The sequence below is a fragment of the Vanessa cardui genome, chromosome 18, assembly GCF_905220365.1.
Source record: "Vanessa cardui chromosome 18, ilVanCard2.1, whole genome shotgun sequence".
Lineage (NCBI taxonomy): Eukaryota > Metazoa > Arthropoda > Insecta > Lepidoptera > Nymphalidae > Vanessa > Vanessa cardui.
Genome location: NC_061140.1, coordinates 9980402 through 10004388, shown reverse-complemented (window position 1 = coordinate 10004388; position 23987 = coordinate 9980402). Strand labels below are relative to the sequence as shown.

General features: G+C 33.7%; 2 protein-coding genes across 5 annotated transcripts in view; one reads left to right on the top strand and one right to left on the bottom strand.

The window, feature by feature from the left end:
- The window catches only part of LOC124537184 (hillarin), a 60544-nt gene extending 37126 nt beyond the window's left edge, over positions 1–23418 (top strand). For all 4 annotated transcript variants that reach the window (XM_047113917.1, XM_047113916.1, XM_047113918.1 and 1 more), the window contains exons 5-15: positions 15807–15923; positions 16521–16720; positions 18039–18261; positions 18744–18970; positions 19208–19426; positions 19532–19740; positions 20053–20183; positions 20578–20721; positions 21403–21516; positions 22190–22367; positions 23098–23418. In XM_047113917.1, the coding sequence (XP_046969873.1) occupies positions 15807–15923; positions 16521–16720; positions 18039–18261; positions 18744–18970; positions 19208–19426; positions 19532–19740; positions 20053–20183; positions 20578–20721; positions 21403–21516; positions 22190–22367; positions 23098–23234 (1899 nt within the window). In that variant the 3' untranslated portion in view covers positions 23235–23418. The remainder of the gene's footprint in view (positions 1–15806; positions 15924–16520; positions 16721–18038; positions 18262–18743; positions 18971–19207; positions 19427–19531; positions 19741–20052; positions 20184–20577; positions 20722–21402; positions 21517–22189; positions 22368–23097) is intronic.
- On the bottom strand, positions 9563–11496 carry LOC124537186 (probable methylcrotonoyl-CoA carboxylase beta chain, mitochondrial). The gene has a single exon (XM_047113919.1). It carries the CDS (start codon positions 11390–11392, stop codon positions 9719–9721), a length of 1674 nt encoding a protein of 557 aa, XP_046969875.1. The 5' UTR covers positions 11393–11496; the 3' UTR covers positions 9563–9718.
- Positions 23419–23987: the final 569 nt, after the last annotated feature.

Sequence of the window (23987 nt, the reverse complement as noted above, 5' to 3'; positions counted from 1 at the left end):
AATCTACCTACCAAATTTCAAGTTTGTAAGAGTTATCTGTTTATGAGATTTTAGATTTTCCAAAAGCAGACTAGCATAAAAAGCCTTTGTCTCTCCTTGGAGTTCACGCACTCTTCATACAAAACTTCATCAAATTTAATCAGTGATTTGACAGTGAAAGAACTACATTCAGACAGAGCTACTTTCGTATTTATAATATCTGTATGGAAAAATAGTTTTAGAAACTTTGTACGAGTATTTTGCAGTCGTTAAGAAATGAATGCCTTTCCTGTTCCAACCATTTTGTTTTCTAACTATCCTGTAATATTCTTTTGATTAATCGTACTTCCCCCTGCACTATCATTAACACGTTGAATACTTAATGAATTCATACATGTGAATGCCGCTGAATCCGGCCGTGGGAATAGCGGTCTATTTACAGTTTACACTGTGCACAAAGGCGAGCATAAATCATGAGGTTGCACAGCGCAAGCAAAAACTTGCTGAACATCTAAGTTCTAACATTCTGTAATTGCGACAAACATTAATAACCTCTGCTGTAATTATCATTGGACATCCTTAAAGTTTTTCCCTCGTATTGGAATTTATGGTATTTTCTTCAAATTGTCTATGAATAATTTATTTATAAACTGACAGGTGTCAGTTTCACGAGTCGTCATTGCCGTCCTTGGATTATACCTATGCCCTGAATTAAACAAATTGCTGTAAAAAATATGCCTAACACGATATTGTCAAACGTATTTGTTATTGAATCCTTAAATATATATAAATATGAATTTGAAATACTGTATAAATCTTGACCGCGTGAATGGTGGCAAGAATGATAGCAGCGTTGGGCTAAAAACAAACCAGCCCTCCTGTCACCAGTGGAGGCAATATTGCTACTCCATGTACCAATTGTTTCAACAGCTAATGGAACAAAAAGTAATTTGATATAAGACACGAATACTTAGATCTTTTTTTACTTCATATATAAAAAGATTATTATTTATATATCTTGATAGATTATCGCACTACGAATTAAAAAAGACCAACTTTGGTGTGCCTGAGAGACAAGCTTACGCACCAAAACCTAAGCTACTTTACTAGTGTAGTGCGTGTATTTGCCCACTGTTGCATAGTATATTTTTCGACCTAGACATAAAAAACAATCAAACAATAAAATAAAGAATGTAATGCAGTCGAATTAAACTAAACAACTAGAGTGAATTTACATAAACTTACAAGCTGTAACGTGGTAAAATTGTTCATAATATATTGCTGAAATCGCTTTCTTTACTTGGAGTATATTTTTCATACATATGAATGGTGAGGAACATTCCTCTGTATGAAAAGTCAGCTAGTTTATGTATCACCTAATGTCTAAATTGACCGGACTACTATATGATATTAAAGTCATACATACACTATATGATATTAAATAAAAACTTATTAATTCTGAGACTAGTTTTGATAGTCTTCACGCGTGCCATTTGGTCTTCAAATATCTCAAAACATTGTATAATATTTTACACCTTATACAATGTTTCGCTCGTAAAGACTTTCTTAAAAGAGTACTTAGAGGCGCAATAAAAACCGTGTGTTGTCACGCACATAAACAACGCAATTGTTTTCTAAAAGTAAACCGAATGCTTAATTTAAAAATCCATGTATTGTTACTGGCATTCTGATCTTTTTTTTTTACTTATTGCATTTTCATTTGTTCATTGCATCAAGATATTTGTTAAATGTCATATTTAAAGTTTATTATTCTTGTATTTTTAATCATGTCTTCTCACAATATTACCCTATACAGCTATTCAATGCGTTCGGTTACACAATCGTGCCAATCACCCGGTCTTAATTAACAACTTTCCACAGTCAATGAACGGCATCGGCTAAATGTCTACATTGCGTTGGAGTAAAAAAAATATATAAAATCTTTTTAGTCCGATGTACGATGATTTTTAATATTCATACTTCTTGTCGATAAAATAAACTATTTAGTAGCGGTCTTATCATTTTTAGTATTAACATATTTCATACTTTAACTAGCAAGAAAAAACAAAAAGTACTGCATCGCGTATTAGGTTATGAATTTTGACATTTGAAACATTCAACAACAATATTATTAATTATTTGATATGATTTGAAATAAGAATATAGGCTAATTTATCTGCGCTAGTTGAGTGCAAAATATTTTGCTAGTCGAGACAATTTATGTATTAGGCGGTAAAAATATAGATTAAAAATATAAATGTCAACTTATTATTTTGCGCTGTCACTTGGCTTGTGACAAGAAAATCATTAATATTTATTTTTTATTTTTGTAATTATATTTCACAATCAATGTAGAGTGTAAAATTAATAACTTGATACTTTTTATTTATTCAAAAAGGTTGGATAAAAAATAAACCATGTCAAATGTATTCCCACACATTATTTCGACACATCTTAGGCTGTGTGAATTGAGGACTTTGCCTGATATGTCTTAACGAACCGTTTATAAATAATTAGTTACCTGGCAAAAAAAATTAATATCGGGTTATTATTTTAGAATATCACAATTGTAAAACATACAGCGATGTTTTTCAATGGAATCTCAATGCAATTATTGGATTTATAACCTATGATAGATTGAACTTTAACATTATTGTTATCAATACATTAAAATTACAATAAGAAGTACACATTAATAAAATAAAAAAGTACAAAGATAAAAAATATATTCTGTTTTGAGTTAAAAATTGAACAGAATTCAGTCAGATGTCAGTCTGTTTCTTGTCAAACGACATTTTTTCTTTAATAATAATAAGCTCGTTATAAAAACAGCCCAAATAGTGCCACAATAGTTCCAATTTGGAGAAGACTTATATATATATAAGTATATATATAGTAAGTATGCCCATTTTTAAGGGCAACCTCGGATCTTTTATTTCACCCAATCGGCCAGTTTATAACATCATTCTTTTTTATAACTCATTACGACATACGGCCATACACGTATTAGGCAAATGGTTTTTTACTACTTTTTACGTAGGCAGTTTTCAATAGGAAACGCCATTTCACAAGATTTTTATGTTATATAATACAAACTCATGCAAAGATGTTGTGAGAAAGCAAAAGAACAAAAAAATACATAGTAGATCATTAATTTAATTATAATTAAAACGGCATAAAAATAATAAGTTAATCTGGTATTTATTATCTGTATTGATAAAACAAAATAAACAGATAATTAATCAGTAAAATATCTTTCACACACATGCGTATTTCCACGTTATTTGTATGTGTGAGTTGAGGCAATGTTATGTTAATAAACACTTGTGGGAACTGCGTAGGCTGTGATCAGTTTAAGGCAATTTATAATTAAGTATAGCATAAACTTTAGTAAATGAAACAGTCATGATACCGCTAAGTGTGATGTTATTGGTTAAACGTTTATCACTACGCCTTAATAATATGATACCTGCCTTATACAGAAATATGCTATCGTAGATATAAGAGTTTCGAAATTTAAATGTTTTCTAAATAACAGTCTATTAAAGAATATAATTTTACACAGACTATAAATAGACTGTAGAAGATGGTTTAAATCGGTTAAATTATTAAAGTGACATGTTATAGACTTTTTAAAAGTGTACAAACTGATCCACAAAGTTTTTTTGGAAAGAATTAATTTTAATTTTCATTATAGTCTGTACTTGTGGAAAACATTTACTTTTGTTACAAAAGAAGACGAGAGTTTTGTCATTTTTGGACATAATATACTCGAGGGAATTAAAGCGTCTGTAAGATTGATTTTATTTTGAGAACTGTTACTTGTGTTATTCTAAAGAAGTTTACTTCAAAACAACATATTAACGCGTTCGAATAATCGTTAGCCATTTCCAGCTTACAAGATAATAGAGTTCTTAAAAGAATCACCCACTAACGCCATCTACACTGCAATAACACTACATACTAAACAGGAATGTTAAGAAGAAATAATAGGAATCACGTGGCAAGACATCTTGTTACTGTCCATTTGAATTACAAAATACTACACACGCAGAATTAAACGCATATGCGGAATGTTAGGGGCCGTATTCATCGCACACGACTACTTAAGATCAGGTTTGTTTAGAGATGCCTCTTAGTATGTTTAGGATCTTAAGAAGAATGCTTATTTTTTTATGTTTACTGGCTTTCTGGTTACCTCTGTCCACATTCGAATTGAATTAAAAAAAGGAACCACTATGATGTACTGCCAGTCACAGGATATTGTATCCCATATGCCCGTATTAATAATGGTTCAGTCTTTCTCAACCCTTCTGAGACCAGTTGGCACAAAACCCTACCCCAAAACCAAAATTTACAGCTTCTCAGATTTTTTGCACAGATATCCCTAATCTTGATCGGACTATTTCCAAAAATGCAATCCTTGTTGTAATTTCATTCTTACGATATTTGATACAATGTCCTTCTTTACAAAAGCACGCCCAAAGCGACTCCTTCGAGTAACTCATCATTATTTGGTTTATTTATATTTTACTTCAGTTAAAAAACGTGTCATACATGTGTAAAATATTAAATAAATTAAAAAAGCAATTTCGAAATCATATTACAAACCAGCCTTAGGCGTGAATCCAATTAAGTATAATTAACATGTAACACATAATAACTACTTTATTAGTGTTATAAATTGATGTTTTGTGTGTTATTGTATTATATAATTAACATTTTAATACGAATTAAAATCGAAATTAAAAATAACTGTACAAATCATAACAGTACGATAACAAGAATGCTAGCAACTTATCAGTCCACTCGCATTTGCTATATACTGGACCAAGACCCAGTGGATTTCATGTCTTATATAAAAATTATATAAGTAAATATAAAAGTACCTTTATAGAACATGCTATTTGAATACTCTGCAATAATACTTGCATGTAAGTAAAGTTATTAATTGTTGCGGAGTCGACTTCCTGCTCCAAGGGATTATGCTTTCAAATGTGCTTATTATAACTTCAAATCACAAGTACATATGAATATTCCGCTTATTCATTATCTTGATTTTATATGTTAACGTGTTAAATCATTTACATAAGCAGACATGTTAACAACTTACCTACATTATTAGCTACATGAAGGTTTCAAGAAAGCTATTTCCAATTACAATTTATACTCATCGTTTGTAAATGATACTTAATCTTAATAAAGCAGTACTTTCCTTTATAATTATCCAGATATTATAGTGTACGCTAAGGCTACCAGTAGATCCTATATCCAACTAATTTTATATCGCTGGTTCGCTGAAACTTTAAATACAAACAAACGAAACAAAAAATGATGCTTTGAACAAGGAAGTCTTTGTAAAAAAGTTTTAATTCTCCCAAAATAATACATTTTTTTTAAATAAATAATGCAAAGGTGATTTATTTAACACTTATCGTGTACTAAATAAATTTGGCAAACCTGTTGCGCAATCATGCCCAATAGCAACGGAGATTTCAGGCGCAAGGTTAACAGCTTAACTCCCCTTTCGAGGCACGGGGATGTAAACACGGATAAATCAAAATGTCTCAAGACTGAAAATAGCTTAACAGAAAATTAAAATAATTTTTTATGGGTCCACCCTGGATTTAAACCCGAAATTCCGGGAAATCTGGTCTTATCAGCTATAATCTTGCTATTTAGCAAATAACATTAATTATACACGTTACTGAATAATTTTAAGTAACAGTTACTTTTCAATAAATCTTGTCTGATGTTGCTTGTTAAAAATAAGTGAATGAAACGGGGGAATTACTGTTAGGTAATTAAAACTCTGACCTAACCTAATCTAAAGATTGTAAACTGTCTAAATTTTATACGTTTAATTTAAATTTAATGCTCCGTTCATAATTTCTACAATTTTACGATGAGATTTAAGTATATATTTATTCTAACTTTTTTTTAGAAACTATATTATGGATAGTAAATTCCATACTTTACATCGCCAATGTGCCACCAACTATGAGAAATAATATATTACATCCCTTGTGCTTGTAGTTACACTAGCTCACTTACCCTTCAAGCCACACACAGCTATATAGTAAGTATTACTGTTTAACGGTAGAAATACAACGCGTCGGTGTACCAATGATTATATAATTCGTCATTTGTTGTCAAATATAATCGAAGTAATTTAGGGCGAATCCTTAAGAAATATACATATTTACATAGAATGTAAACGCAATTAATATACGCTAGCGGTACTCTACGGTCTACACAAAGAGAACCTACACTGTACAGCGCCTCTTCGATTCCGTCTACAACCAATTACTCACATCCCACGCTCTGTTACTTTTAGGCGATTATCAAATTTACAACTTCGTATTTAATTAACGTTGTATGTTTCACTTAATAAATATTATACAATAATACATGGATGTAATATAAGCCTCGATATATATTAGAAAAGAAATAAGTCTTCTTTAATTCCTGAAACCTAGATATATATTGACCGTTTTTAGAAAAGAAATTAGTCTTCTTTATATCTTGAATCGAAATAAAGTCTTCGAAAATTTCTTTTTATTTTCGGAATTAATTACAGATTCATTTACGAACTTTATTTCTACAAACAATTGGAAATGAATGATAATAACTATTTACATATAAAATAAATACATCTATAACTATATTGAGATTATATTGGGAAGTCTATCTTTATACGCTTTTAAAAGACAAGCTACATATTTTTTTCTTAATCATAGATAGTATTGTATTTAGAAATGTTGTCGACAGGGCCGATACGTTTTTCTATTTGTTAAGTTTGTTAATGTTTTGTATTTGTGAGCACTAAAGATCGCATGTCTGTTTTTGTTTAATGTTGGTTTATGGGTGATATATATTTGTGTATGATCGGATACATATTTGTTTGCACATACTATATACATACATACATACGCTGTTTTTTCGAGAAGGGATATAGGGACAGAAAAAGCGACTTTGTTTTATACTGTGTAGTGATGTTGGTTTATTGGTGATATATATTTGAGATATTGGTGTAGTAACTAGATAAAAATGTTAGCACGGTTGCTTGGATAAACGATCCCGTGGCGCATTTCGAAGGAACGGAGGGTTATACCGCTATATTTTAGCGGGAATTCCGGCAATCTTCTGTTAGTGAATCCTACATATCTCGACTCGCACCTACATGCATTCTTCCAGCGAATATTAAAAAGATCAGATTTCAACTATGTTTCTATAAAAATATCTCTGATAGTTTAAATAATTAGGTATATTTGTGTTCAATATAAAATACATAGCAGAAATAGAAACACAAATTAAGGAAGCATGCGGTTCAATTAGTATTGGAGAATTTGTAACCGTAACAATAGCAAACATCACATTATTTGGGTTCACTGTCATTGGGGCTGATTTAACTAAGCTTACTGTTTTAAATTGGTAACTATCTTTGCAGTAATATATGCACATGGCTTTATTTAATAGATAAATTTGTATATGAAATCTGTACTATATTCATTCATTAGCCAACGTTCGTGTATATATAACAGAAACACGGTTATGATTTAACACAAAATAAATACCCATTAAATGAAAACGAAAGGAATATCAATCTCTTTGTATTTAGTAAGTTAGTAGGCGTCGTCATTTGTTATTCCTAGAGTTCAGTACAATAGTTTTGCTTGTAAATCTTATTGTTTATTTTATTATTAATAACATCCTGTAGTTGTCCTACTATGATGACGATGTAGCCGACTGATTTCAGTTACGCTGGCCGTCTTATAGAAGACCAGACAACTAAGCTCGTCATATAGTGTTCGAACACGTAAAACAACTTCCAACTTCCAGATAGGAAAACCCACTGTTCCTCTAATGACCTACATTCTAACATACTGTTTACAGTACATTGAGGAATACATATGCAGCACTTCAGACACATCCACCACTAAGGATGAGATGAATTACAAACACAAATAAAGCTCATAAAATAATTAGTACAGATTTAAATGTACGATTAATAATTATCGGCTCAAAACTATGAGTCTGTTTAATATCTCAGTCAATTATAATTCGATGGGAATTTTCTCGTAGATTACAGAACAGACAAAGACAAACAAAAACAGATCGCCACAGATGTTCATTCGGCATACAAATCGGCAATTAACTCTCTTAATAGCTGCTAGTGAAGGATTTCTTATAAAGAATGCTAGTAGCAAAAACAGCGCGTGCGGCTAAGATTGGAAAGCGTAAAATGTACTGCAAGATACATGATGAATGTGTCTTGTGGCATTTATAAATGTGGAATGATGTAAGTTGACCGTTTATTGAAAAACATATATAGTTTACAACTGATAGAATATTCATTTCGGAAAATTAAATGTATTAGAATAATCTAGGAGCTCTTGTTATTCCGTTGATCTTCCACAAGTATGTAATGTATTCTTTGTAATCTATACATGTGTAGCGTTACATGCTTCAATACATAAAATTAAATACAAATACCTGTTGTATTTGTCAGCGTAGTATGTGCGAGTAATATCTTTATTGACCTTAAAATAATCATAATTGTTATATCAATAACTTGTCAGTTATATGTCATAATAGCTTTGATTTTATAAATAAAGTAGCAAAAGAAAGCCACTCGATTCATTGCTTCTTTAAAAGGGACTCGCTTTCCATCTCATCTTATTTAATGTTCCTATATCATACCTACGCGCAATAACAACCGTAAAAGTGTTATAACTCAAATCTCAATCAGATGAACAATGATTGAAGGCACTATATACAAACTAGAAGAATTACTTTTACACAAAAGATAAATTAAAAAAAAAATCTATGTACTAAAATTTTCTCACAGCAACAGTTAGTTATCAATATATAGTTACTTATTGATAATCTGTGATTTACCGTATTTGCTAAATGTCATGACGAACGCTTTAATGTAATGTTGTGTGCTACAGCGAAAAATATTGGCGAGTTATAACAACGTGTAAATAGTATGAAAACTTCCGTGAAAAACACATCAATATATCAATTTTTATTGTATTTTATTTATTTTAATAGCCTAATCATAAATATACATAACATAACATCAATCAAATTTACGATTCAGATTATTCAATCACTTTCATTACAACGCGTATAAAAACATAACAATTGACACTGGTCCTAAATTATCTGTGTACTAAAAATACTTGAACTCGACAAGCTGTATTCACAGGTCGTATTAATTTGCATATTAATAAGAGGCGGATATTGTTTTTATCGCACTATTGTTCTCGGTGTAATTCTGTTCTCTCTAAACGTGCTATGACTACCATTGTTGTAAAATAAACTGTATCATTTACTAATTAAAGTTGAAATTTAATCAACATAGTTTTTCAAATTCGAATTGATCCAAATTGATTAATGGGACGAATGTCCTTAATAAAAGCATCGTTTTTGCGATTGAGGTTATGTAATAGTTACCGTAATTAAACTTCGATTTTTATGATAGATGTCGTATAATTTACAGCGAAGATGCAAATATATCAATATAAAAACATTCCTTTCAATATATTCATATGAAGAGTCTGTTTCATCTTAAATAAAAATGAAAACTGCTGCTGTTATCACGACTGATAAACGTAATCGTTATACAAATCAAGACTCATTAAATTATAACAGAATTACCACTTCGAAACGGTGTTATCACAAATAGCACTCGTTATCACACATTCAATGTTGTCCTTGAAAATTATCATTTTCACATTCTGAAAACACCGAATTTACTCTCTCTGAACGGAGCGTTCAAAGCAGCCGATAAACTGAGTCCAATTACTTTTCTCGTGTCTTTCGGCGCCACTATACCGTCATCCCAAAGACGAGCTGTACTATAATATGGCCGACCTTCTTTTTCAAATTGAGCCTCTAAAGGTCCTCTAACTTTTCTGTCATCTTCATCTGTCCAGGTTTTTCCTTCTCTATTGGCCTTCTCTTTAGCTACTAATGAAAGGACGGTAGCGGCTTGAGGTCCTCCCATCACAGAAATCCTGGCATTAGGCCACATGTACAAGAAACTCGGAGAGTATGCTCTACCACACATACCGTAGTTACCAGCACCGAAACTACCTCCTACTATAACAGTTATCTTAGGTCCTTTGAAACAGCTGACAGCTGTTACCATTTTTGCGCCATTCTTTGCTATCCCACCTGCTTCGGCCTCCCTTCCGACCATAAAACCGGTAATATTTTGAAGGAACAACAAAGGTATTTTACGAGCAGCGCAAAGTTGAATGAAATGCGAACCTTTTAAAGCAGCTTCCGATTGTAAAACACCATTGTTACCGATAACGCCCACAGAATGTCCATATATAGACGCGAAGCCACACACTAACGTCTCGCCATATAGTTGTTTAAATTCATGGAATCTACTGCCGTCAACTACTCTAGCAATCACTTCACGGATGTCAAAAGGCCTTTGTATATTGGCTCCCACGATACCATGTAGATCCTCAATATCGTGCAATGGATTATCGACTTTTGGAACATGTACTCTCGCTCTTTGATCATTATTCCAGTTTAAGTTGGCAACGACATTCCTAGCCAAGTGTAAGGCATGCTCATCATCTTGAGCATAATGATCCGTTACTCCAGATTGACGACAATGTAAATCAGCACCTCCTAGATCCTCAGCTGAAACTGATTCGCCTGTAGCCGCTTTCACCAATGGTGGACCAGCCAAGAAAATTGTACCTTGGTTCTTAATTATAATGCTTTCGTCAGACATACTCGGAATATATGCACCGCCAGCCGTACAAGATCCCATGACAACGGATATCTGTGGTATATTTTCTGAAGACATATTTGCTTGATTATAGAATATCCTACCGAAGTGTTCTCTATCCGGAAATACGTCCGCTTGGTCAGGTAAATGAGCTCCGCCCGAGTCAACGAGATAAATGCAAGGAAGTCGGCATTCCTGTGCAATTGCCTGAGCTCTTAAGTGTTTCTTGACGGTGATAGGAAAATATGTTCCTCCTTTAACGGTAGCGTCGTTCGCAACAATCATGCAGTCTCGACCTTGAACTTTACCGATAGCAGTAACGATGCCGGCGCTCGGAACCTGACCTTTGTACATATCAGTGGCGGCCAACGTACTTAGTTCTAAAACGTCGCTTCCTTCGTCGACTAACCGGTTAATCCTGTCTCTCACTAGCAATTTTCCCCTTGCCGTGTGCCTTTTTACCGCCTCCTCAGGGCCGCCTTTGATGGCGTCATTTGTTTTCAGACGAAGTTCTTCAACGAGTTCTTCCATTTTTGTCTTATTTTCTTGAAAGTAAGGATCATTTTTGTTCGGTTCGCTTCCTATTACTGTAGCGTAACTGTACTGCCGGCACTTTACATTCAACCGCCGTAAACCTTTTACTAATTTAAGCATTTTCGCGTTAAAAATATATGCATTAAACACGACCGATGCTCGAGTTGGTGGCTCGCAACTGACGATAATGTAATTACAGTTATCAGAACGATTAAGTTGTACGAATACAGTTTCGTCAAGCGGGTTGACCCTTGTTGATAAAAATTCGAATAATTAAACGACTGTGAATTATCAACGCCTTGTTTTATTATTTACATACGCGTACAAATTATCAAACAAGCCACGTCTTATTCTGCCTTTGCATAATAATATGCAGTAAAGTAAATGACAATGGCACGCTTTTTGTTTTACCGACGTTAAACGCATATAAAATTGCAAATAAAATAACACGCCCTAGTTACGTTGGTAATGACGTAAGTTTTTGATGTAGTGAATGAAATAAACCTTTTATAAACTACAGACTGCAAGTTTATACGTACGAGCAAGTTATCATTCGTTCTAATTTTATTAATGAAGTAAGGATTAGAGAAGACTTATTCTGAATTTAATAAAAATAATAACAGAACGTTATTGTTAACAAGTGTAATTTTCTTTAATTTTATTATTCTTGACAGCAGTATCCATCCTTGCAGCTCAGTTAATTAAACGCGGTCTTGTGTGTGGTATTTATTAATTGTTTACATATCAAATGATCATCCATTACACCTTGCACGAGTGATAAACAATAGAATATTTTAAATTAATTATAACGAGAGAGCGCGGCACGTACGGGCGAACAAACGGTCGTATCATACCAAACAATCAAAAGGTGAATGACTTGCTTCACTCTCGATGACCGCCACGAGGGGGCGACACAGGCATCACGCAGGTGCCAATGTGACGTAGTCATAATTTTCATAATGAGTCAATACAACTGTATCTCGTAGCTAAAAATAATTTCAAATCAGAGTATTCAGTCTGCTTTTTTTAATCAAGATTTTGACAACAACTGTAATATATGCAACATTACCTTGACATATAAATACTTCTTTCAAATAAATTCATAGTTTAATAATATTTGAATTGACCTATAATTATTTTACCTAATGATAAGTTAGTTTTATTCTGGATTCGTTATCAGATAAGTGTAACACTATCATTAATATTAATCGCTTAAATAATTTTATGTAATGAGTTGACAAATGATCAGAAATTAAGATTGTCTGAAATTCGAACGGATGTTTTCATTCATTTATATTTAGCCCACAATAAAAATGTTAACGGATGCAAATAATGACATCTTCAAGAATATTAATATCTTGTTAATTGTCGCTTTCGCTCATTCTGTGTTTTTTGTGAATGGGAACGGAAATCTGTAACAGGAAACCGGGGAAGCGCGCGCTATTTAATTTGTTCGATGAATCAATGAAATGAAATGTCAAATCTTTCACATTGTATGCAAATACTAAAAAGCTCGTTTTTTTTATTTCTGTTAAAATGATCAAAATATTTATTTATTATTTTTAACGTTACTATATCTCCATTGTCGCAGTGTAAAATGCAGATCACTTCCCGTTTTTAATTACTTAAGTATATAAATTACAGTAGATTTTACGTATGTCTATAAAAATGGATCAATTTCGCTGTTTTGTTTGTATTTAAGTTGTTTCTGGAATAGGTTGGTTCCAAAACTTATTTAAAAAAAAAATTCATTCGAACGAAGTGTGACCGGGCTACTATCATTACATACTCGTAGTTTAAAACAAAGTCGCTTACCGCTGTGTGTCCCGATTACACAACAAATTCTGATGCGTTTTTTTCCATTGACAAATTGATTTAAGAGGAAGGTGTATACGTATAATTCATGCATAATATAATAAGTAAATACTTTTTAGAGGTTTCTAAAGTGATGTCGTAAATAAACACACTTTTTTTGGGCTCACATTGCAAACGCTGGCTTAACCAAACTTGACAGATCCTAATAAGGTATGGAAATTTTCTAATTAAGTACCTTAAATACCTTGTGCATTTAATATAAATCAATATGGCCCTTCACAGAACGTAGTTTAAATAAATATTTTCTAAGATATAACAGATTAAAAACACAGGGACTACGTGGGTTGTATTATCGAATGACAAAAAAGCATTAAACGTTGTAAGACATTCTGTAGTATATTTAGTATCAGCTTCGCAGCCGTACGTAGCCGGGGCGGGGCACTAGTTTTATAATTATAAACCTGTATATGACGTCGCAGGATCCATCCGATACGGAATGTAGCCGGTGTTACACGTTCCCATAGTGCCGGAAACAGCGACAAAGCGATGTAACCATTATATTATGTTAAAGGTTATTCGAATTACTCACGCGCGTTCCCACAACATAAATCATTCCTTAGACAGAATTATTCCGTAACTATCGAATACGTGTTATGTAAAGTTTTACATTATACCGATATTATCAAATCGTGTTAACAATACAAATATGACAAATTACAATGTTGTGTATGATAACGAGATGAAAGCAAATTATGTTTTATTTGACTTGCAACCTCAGTTAAGCTTTTCACGCACATTAATAATAATCAATAAATTAAATGAAGCATAAAAGTTTTTGTTAAATAAAACAATAGGTGAACAGTAAATAAAAAATGTATATATTTATTGTAAACTGAAGAGTTCTGTTAGTCTCATTTTTACTTATCCTCAATTATCCTTTCGTTGCAAAGGTCACACATAAACGCAGCCTCAGGGCAATCCAATTATTAAAATTTACTATCAATATATATAAAACTGTTCCGTTACTGAGTGACTGACAGACAACGCACAACCTAAACCACTGGACCTAGAGACTTGAAATTTGGCACATGTATGCCTTCAATGTCCTACAGGAGCACTAAGAAGGGATTTTTCAAAATTCCCACGGAATTGGGAATAAATGGGATTTATATTTTCGAACCAAATTAGATCCATCTCCGTAACTATAATTATTATTAGGGGTTTCAAATTTAGCATTCAAGTATGTTATAACAACAACTAAAAACTGTTTTTAGGATATTTCAGAATTCCCAAGGGATAGGAAATAAACGGGACTTGTATATTATAAAGACAGTTAATAGAGTCCGAGTTGTCAGTTTCTATGGCAAAATAGTACAGGAAGAAATCCCTGATAAACAATAAAATAATTTAACGAAAGCAACAGAATGAAATGCACCACTGCTGGACTCTCCTTATTAATGAAATGATTTGAAACTTATTCTACCACGCTGTTCCAACACGAGTTTCATCAATTTGAATTTTAAACGTGAGATGAATTGGAACATGAAAATTTATGGTATTGTGGGTTCGAACTCGAGTCGAGATGGCCCAGTGGTTAGAACGCGTGCATCTTAACCGATGGCTGCGGGTTCAAACCCAGGCAAGCATCGCTGTTTCATGTGCTTAATTTGTCTTTATAATTCATCTCGTACTCAGCCACAAAATTTCATAGAAATTCTGCCACATGTGCATTCCACCAACCCGCATTGGAACAGCGTGGTGGAATATGTTCCAAACCTTCTCCTCAAAGGGAGACGAGGCCTTTAGCCCAGCAGTGGGAATTTACAGGCTGTTGTTGCTGGGTTTGAACTCAAAATCTTCCCTGAAGGTCTAACATGCTCGGCGTTCTCAGCTACTCTATATGGATACGATAAGCAGTTAGAAACAATTCGCAATAGATAGTGAGAATAGCTACGTAGTTTAGCAAGAACTGTTTCGTTAAGATTTCACACTCTAGATACCTAATCGTTGGCAAGTAGCCTTTCGTCACGGAAGTCATGTTAATATCGCATTTAGTGTGACATATGTTTCATGGTAAAAAACTCCTTTATTTTGAAATATTGTTTGTAAATTTAATGTCATGTGAAAAACAATGTATTAAAATTTGATTTTGTATATGATGTATTCGCCTGCGAAGTTAACTATATATATTTTTTATTATCTGTTTTTAAACGTACAATTATTATTAATCGATCTTTTGAAGTTTGGTCCAGTGTTCTTAAAAATCTAATGGTAGATAAATAACATCTTTAATAATAAGAAATAGATGTATCTTCTAAACATATAAATAAATATGAGACAACATCACATACATTACTCTGATCCCAATGTAAGTAGCTAAAGCACTTGTGTTATGGAAATCAGAAGTAACGACGGTACCACAAACACCCAACCCCAAGACAACATAGAAAACTAATGGTAATCTACATCGACTCGGCCGGGAATCGAACCCGGGACCTCAGAGTGGCGTACCCATGAAAACCGGTGTACACACCACTCGACCATGCAGGTCGTAAAAAGAGTCTTTTTGTAATAATAACATTTTTACAATTTTTGTCTGTCTGTCTATTTGTTCCGGTTAATCTCTGTCACATGCATACCAGAATTCAAAAACGTATAAAAAAAGTTGTTGTCACAGCTAATAATACGTAATGATAAACAATTATTTTTTTGTCAACAGGATCGAGATGAACAAACAAAATTAGAAATGAAACATAGACAGGAAGAAGACGATTTGTACAGGAAATTCTCGAAGCATCGCGAAGAAGAAAACAGAAGAATAAGAGAAGAAATACAGGTCTATATTATTGATAATAATTTCATTCTAAAATTTGTTCTAAATTACTGTAAACATTACTAAATTAGCGTCCAATAAGATATTAATTGGCTAAGAATCCAGCGCCCCTTGATTAGCTAATTGCGTAATTCCTTACGTCCTCTACTTACAGAGATGATTTAAATTCACTTTTTCAAAATCACTCCGATTATGCCTCATCTGTATTTAATATCTAATGTCAATGTTTTTCATATTAGAGTCAAGTCAAAAATATTTATTAATTACTATAAGTAGAAGTGATTACACTTGGTTTTGATGGTCAAAATCTAACACCAGTTCTAAATTTAACACCTCCGACCTGAGAAGAGCCGGTGAAATAAACTCAGCGGGATTTCTTTTAACCTTATGTTTAAATGTACATTGTTAATAAATATTTTTAGAATTTCGATCTTATTGAAAAAAAAGAAACATTTTTTTGCAAATATGATCTATATTGCTTTGTAGAAAACTTATGACACTAGCCCTTTTCGCTGAACAAACAATCATACTATCTTCTATTCGATGTTTAGATTGTATATACGATAATAATAACGAAGCTAATAAGCACATCTTTTTTAGGATGAATGGGAAAGAGAATTAGAAAGGCTCACGAACAGATTCCAGCAAGAAATGCAGGTTAAGAAACGGAGGCCTGACGCTGAGATCGGCGCCCTCACCCTCCGCCATCAGCAAGAGAGAGCTGATCTCGAAAAGAACATGACACTCCGAAGAGACAAGAAGAAAGAAAGTCTGACGAGGAAAATGTTGGAACACGAAAGGTGATTTATTATTGCAAATAAAACATTATACTTTAACGACCTCACACCACGATTAAATAGCTCATTTCGCATTCAAAAGTAATTTCATTTCATCACAAAGTAACGAATTCCGTTATTTAAATACATATAACCAATGCTTACATAGCATAAAACAACGCCTACCACTGTCTGTCCCTATGTATGCTTAGATCTTTCGAAGTACACAATTTTGATACGGTTTTATTTTAATAGATAGGTAGAGTGATTCGAGAGGATGGTTTACATGTATAATAAATGCACAATATACTAAATGATAATTTTCGAGGTTTAAAAAAAAACAGTCAGTTATCCTGTAATATATAATATGCGTATAATTCATAGACAATTTCAATATTGTAGAAACAATGATAATTTTAGAAGTTTCTAATATGATGTCGTAATTAAACAAATTCTGTGATATATTTAGTATCAGTATTGCATCCTTTCGAAGCCGCGGGTCGCTAGTGTTGAATAAAGAGAAAATAAACTTAGTTTCTCGTGTAATATTTAAACAAGCTCATTCAAGTAAAAAATGGCACCATCATCAGCGTGCAGCGGCCAGTTGAAAGAGGCGCGACGCAGTGAGAAGCTACTTTCGTTTACAACTCATTTACAAAACCGGATGTTAAATAAAACGCATGAGAATATTACTTTGAATGGAATATCAGATTACAACAAACATAAACTAACGGTCTACACTTTTTTATTACTTTTGAAATCGGATAAAAAATATAATCAACTTTTGATCATTTCGTAGAACGGCGCGTATTCATTATTAATTTTTGCATTGTCGCGATGTCAGTCGGACGTGATAGAATTAAAAATCAGTAACTGTTATTGAACTAAGTCATGATCCAAAAGTTTCTCAGTTTTTTTACTTCGAAATTGCCGAGATGGCCCAAGGGCTAAAAGAGAATCTTTAGTCCAAAGATTGTAGGTTCAAACTCGAGCAAACGCCATTTAATTTTCAAGTGCTTAATTCGTCTTTATAATTTATCATTTGCTTGGAGAAAGTATCCAAAAATATCATGAAGATCTCGCGACGGATAAAATTCTGCCAAAAGTGTATCTGCATTAACCTGGAATGGAGCAGCGCGGAGAAATGAGACTTTAAACAGTTACGATACTATGTCTTAAAATTTGTGCTACAAACAGGTCTATGTAGGTACTTAAATTATATATACTATACTACTAATCGAAAAATATTTTATAGACACATATCTATTACATAAAATATTCGAGAAATATATTTCCTAAACTCACGTCCGCTGCGATAACATGATTTAAATGACATTTCCAGGGCAGCAACAGCGGCCTTAGTTGAAAAGCAAAGCCACGAAATGATGGAGCTCATACAAGAACGGCGGTCAGAATACATGGCTGCATCATCACTCTACCTGGATGGGGAAGAAGCGCCTCCTTACCCAGCTAGGGCGCCGGCTCCACAACCTCCCCTAGTTTCCAAATTCCATATCTATACAGATCCCGCGGAATTTGCAGACGTTGATAAGATTGCCATCTCGGTAAGTACTATACAGATCCTCTTATATTTTCACTAATAATAATTACCTAAGTACTAAATAATAATAACAATCAACACATACCACAACCTCCTTGGAAAGGGCCTTTGTCCAGAAGTAGACGTCTTCCGGCTGTAATGAATGAATGAATGACTTACCACTTGAAATGATGATTAACGTCATTTCAGTAATCAGTCTGAACTGAACGGTCATTGATCAATTATTCCATCGAACAATTTAACCGTTTGCAGTAATGTCAAATAAGTTCATCTAACTTTAATTACCATTGATTAATTTGACTTTTAACTTGCGTTTCAAAAATTGGAGGACTGATTATTACTCAAAAAACTGATTGATATATCGTTATTTTTATTAAAAAAAACTAAAGAAACAATAGTAATGTATAGAAAACTTATAAAGAAAAAGTATTATATGTATAATTGGAATAGCGAATACTTTATTATTATTACTTGTTTCAATGTTAGGTGGCGCAAGAAGACCAAAAGACCTTCACTGACCTCGTCCGACAATTAGTGGGGAGATGTGCAAGTGACGTGGAGAAGGCTCGCACGATATTCCGCTGGATCACAGTGAAGAACTTAAACAATATCCAGTTTGATGATAATTTGAGAGGAGATTCGCCTCTCGGTCTGCTCAGAGGCATTAAGCACGGCACAGAAAGTTACCATGTTCTGTTTAAGAGATTGTGCAGGTAATATAATTTATAACAGTATATCTAAAATAATCTTATGGATGTATTGCCACCATGCGTCTGGACTCCTGTACACTTCGCACCACCTTACTCCGGTCATTCCTATTCTTTGCGATTCGTAGGCAAGCCTGGGTCCTTACGTACTGGATCCGACTCTTACAACTGATGTCAAATTAAATACCAATAAGAAATTATGAACTTAAAATATTTGCTATTTAAAACATGATATATTTACAGTTACGCAGGTCTTCATTGCGTTGTCATCAAAGGATACAGTAAATCAGCGGGCTACCAACCGGGCGTCCGTTTTGAGGATAACAGATTCCGTAACTCCTGGAACGCAGTATACGTGGCCGGTGCTTGGCGATTCGTTCAGTGCAATTGGGGAGCTCGGCATTTAGTGAACGCAAAGGATGCTCCTAAACCAGGGAATAGAGGAAAGAGCGATAGTTTGAGGTAGGAATCATTACATTATCATCACAAGTATCTTGGTACACATATTGCTTAATCATAAGTTCAGTATACGTTACATTATAAAATGTTATTTGTGAATTCGTTTAGATATGAATACGACGACCATTACTTCTTGACTGATCCACGAGAATTTATCTACGAGTTCTACCCGCTCCAGCCGGATTGGCAATTGTTAAAAACACCCATAACGCTGCACGACTTTGAGGAGCTGCCATTCGTCAGGTCGCTTTTCTTCCGCTACGGCCTCTACTTCAGTGACCCTAACACTAAAGCTGTCATGTACACTGACTCCACTGGTGAGTGCTACGATTTAATTTAGTACTACCCAAACTCCTAATTGTAGTATATAATATTCAATTTTACCCTGACATTTAAATAAGAAATCCTCAAGTTTTAATGTTGTCTTAAATTTTCGCGATTACACATTGAAATAAAACTAGTTATAACGGATTTGAATCGCGTATATAGACTGTCAGTCTACCCGAGACCACGAACGCTGTAAAGTGAAACGTCGGGATGCCAAAAATAATTAATATACGCGATTCGAATCCTTTATAACTAGTTTTATTTCAATCCTCAAGTTAATTCTTATGTATGTCATTGTGTAGGTGCGGCGACTATGCGCATAGCAATGCCGGCACACATGCAAAGCTCGCTGATCTTCCACTACAACCTCAAGTTCTATGACACGGAGGGAGACGGCTTTGACGGTGTGAGCCTAAAGAGATTTGTCATGCAGGTAATCTTTAATACAACTTTATTCGAAATTTAGTTTTTCTAAATTAATTTCTTGGTGGTAGGGCTTTGTGCAAGCCCGTCTGGTTAGGTACCACCCACTCATCAGTTATTCTACCACCAAATAACAGTACTCAGTATTGTTGTGTTCCGGTCTGAAGGGTGAGTGAGCCAGTGTAACTACAGGCACAAGGGACATAACATCTTAGTTCCAAAGTTAGTGGCACATTGACGATGTAAGGAATAGTTAATATTTCTTACAGCGTCATTGTCTTTGGGTAATGGTTACCACTTACCATCAGGGGGCCCATATGCTCGTCCGCCAACTTATACCATAAAAAAAAATCAAATTTATAACTGTCAAATTGGAATTACATAAATGTCATCTTTGTTTTTAGTCTGTGGTCGGCAATGTGGTATCGTTCCGAGTGCACGCTCCGTGTAGCGGCGCCTTCCTACTCGACATCTTCGCCAACGCGGTGACCCCTCGCGAGTACCTCACCGGGGAACCGATGAAATTTAAGAGCGTTTGCAAGTTTAAGGTAATTATCGTCGCTAAGTCGTATATGTCGCTGACAACTGTAGTAATCTTTTGTTCCCTTGATCTACCAAGATCATTAGTCTGATTCTTTATTGTGCGCCAATTTGAACTTTTACCAAGTCAATAATTAGCTAATTAAATTAGAACATATTATTCAATCAGAAATATGGATTTTAAATCCTGACGACCTCCGTATTCGAGTGGTGTGTACACCGGTTTTCATGGGTACGCCACTCTGAGGTCCCGGGTTCGATTCTCGGCCGAGTCGTTGTAAATTACCATTAGTTTTCTATGTTGTCTTGGGTCTGGGTGTTTGTGGTACCGTCGTTACTTCTGGTTTCCATAACACAAGTGCTTTAGCTACTTATATTGGGATCAGAGTAATGTATGTGATGTTGTCTCATATTTTAATTAAAAAAAAATGTACAAATGACACTTATACTGTATATTCTATATATAATAAAAGAATGCATAGACGATGTATTCATCAGTAGTTGTGTAAGATCTTTATTCTGTAATTGGAATTAATATAAACGAAAAATCGATGATAAAACACGAGGACATATATGAAATCCGAATATACTTAAATACACCAATAATAAGATATTTATCTATTTAATAGGTAATAACTTTTGCGCAAATTGAACATTTATGGATTGTAATTTATTATATATTTTTACAGATATGTTGCGCGGAACTGCAGACTGTCATGGTACCGTTACCAGATTGTGCAAGCGGAGAATGGGGTCCAACCAAAGCCACCAGACTTTTTGGTCTGGTTCCCATCACTCACCAGGTAAAATCCTACGTTTATTTAATATGTCCATATAAATGAAATGACCAAAAAACCCATCAGTTACAATAAATTAGAATGTCAAATCAAGTTTAGTAAAAATTAAATTATCTATGATGAAATGATGAGCTGAGATGGCCCAGTGGTTAGAACGCGTGAATCTTAACCGATGATCGTGAGTTCGAATCCAAGCAAGCACCACTATATATATGTGCTTAATTTGTGTTTATAATTCATCTCGTGCTCGGCGGTGAAGGAAAACATCGTGAGGAAACCTGCATGTGTCTAATTTCATCGAAATTCTGCCACATGTGCATTCCACCAACCCGCATTGGAACAGCGTGGTGGAATATGTTCCAAACCCTCTCCTTAACGGAAGAGGAGGCCTTTCTCAGCAGTGGTAAATTTACGGGCTGTTACTTTACTTTACTTTCTTTAAACTATCTATATTTCATGCGGCTTCACAAATGTGATGTGATCACATTTATTCTTATTAAACAATGCTTTTTTCTTTCGACTGTAAAATAATGATGACAAAAAAAAGTAATTCATGATCAGCTAATGACCCGCTAAATAAACACCATTCATAAGTATACGCCGTTAGCACGGATATGGTCTAAGTTTGTTGCACAAAACTTGATAAAGACTTAAATCAACATCTATCAATCAATTCCAGGAGGCGTTAGTTTTCGCGGGGCGGGAGCTTGAGATCCAGTTCCGCATGTCGCGCCCTCTGGCGGACTTCATGGCGACCCTACACAAGAACGGAGTAGATGAAAAGCGACTCTCGAAATACGTGCAGCAAAACGTGTCGGACGATATCGTCACATTCTATATTACATTCCCCGAAGAAGGTATGTTGACACTACCGTGCTTTGTTCTTGTATTCAATTTCTCTGGTAATACCTACACTCTCTACCTATACCTCTACTACGAAACTAACTTTAACTTCAGTCGAAGAGATAGACTTTCAACGCAGATTATGAGAATAAGAAAAGAATGTGTGAGTTAAGGGGTATTAGATTAGCCTTTATCCAAGTATGTGATACTATTTGTCTTTTCAAATAAAATGTAACTTCATAATTTATTATACAAATATTTGTTAAAAACACATAATATTGGAATTCTCGTTTTACAAAACTCAAGTAAATTTAAAGATATTTTAATACGTTAGATGATATTTTAGACGATTTTACTTGGTGGTAGGGATTTTTGCAAGCCCGTCTGGGTAGGTACCACCCACTAATCAGTTATTCTATTATAACAATACTCAGTATTGTTGTGTTCCGGTTTGAAAGGTCAGTGAGCCAGTGTAACCAAAGGCATAAGGGACATAACATCTTAGTTCCCAAGGTTGGTGGCACATTGACGATGCTTGGAATAGTGAATATTTCTTACAGCGTCATTGTCTATGGATGATGGTGACCACTTACCATCAGGTGTCTTATATGCTCGTCCGCCAATCTACACCATAAAAAAAACGACTTCCTATACAGTTATCGATTCGAGCATCGATGTTTTTAGTACATAGTGTCAACTCATTAATTCATCCTTGTATAAAACAACATAATAATTTTGCCTTAGGTCAATATGGTTTGGACATCTACACGAGGGAACGAAATGGACCAACGGCAATCCACCAGAACGGCTCAACGGAAAAAGAGAAACATCTCCTGACTCACTGCTGCAAATATCTCATCAACAGTAGCAAGAGAAATTAAATTAAGTGCCTTTACAATCAACATTTTTGAAAAGCGACATTAAAATTTTCATTATAAAAATTCAATATTTTTATTGGAATTTGGTAAATGATATACAGCCGACAGATATCGAATGAACTCGTATCAAGCAACTTCGTCCTTATTTCCGTAATTAAAAAGTGTTATGATATGGGTTACTATTTAATAATTTATAAATATGACCTTTTTGATAATAGTCTGAATTATACCTGACATTTAAAGAAAAAATACAGATAATTAATCTGTGTCTATAATCTATGAAATGGGTTAGTATAGCACCCATTTTTATAATGATTTACCGAATACATAATAGTTATCCGTCAATTTTATTTCAAAAATAATAAGTCCATTATAAATTAGAAAATTTATTTAGATTTTTTTTTTTGTAATAATTTTATCAAATAACATTGAATTAAACGAGTCGCTATCACAAGAAGACTTTGTTAAATACTTTTTTAATAATATAAGAATTATATCCAAATGTAGATATTATTAGAAAATAAAAACCGTCCATTAAGATATTCATTTATTAATGCAATTATACATATATTATTTGTAAATGGATTATTTTATAATTATATTTTTACATTTTAAGTAATCTAGGTTGTGTCGATGCAATCTAATTGCGTTCTTAGTTTTAAGGCGTGCGTTGGTTTTACATAAACATTGTCACTAAAACAATATTAAAATACTTTGAAGAATTAAAATATAATAAGTTTATTTATTAAGAAATAT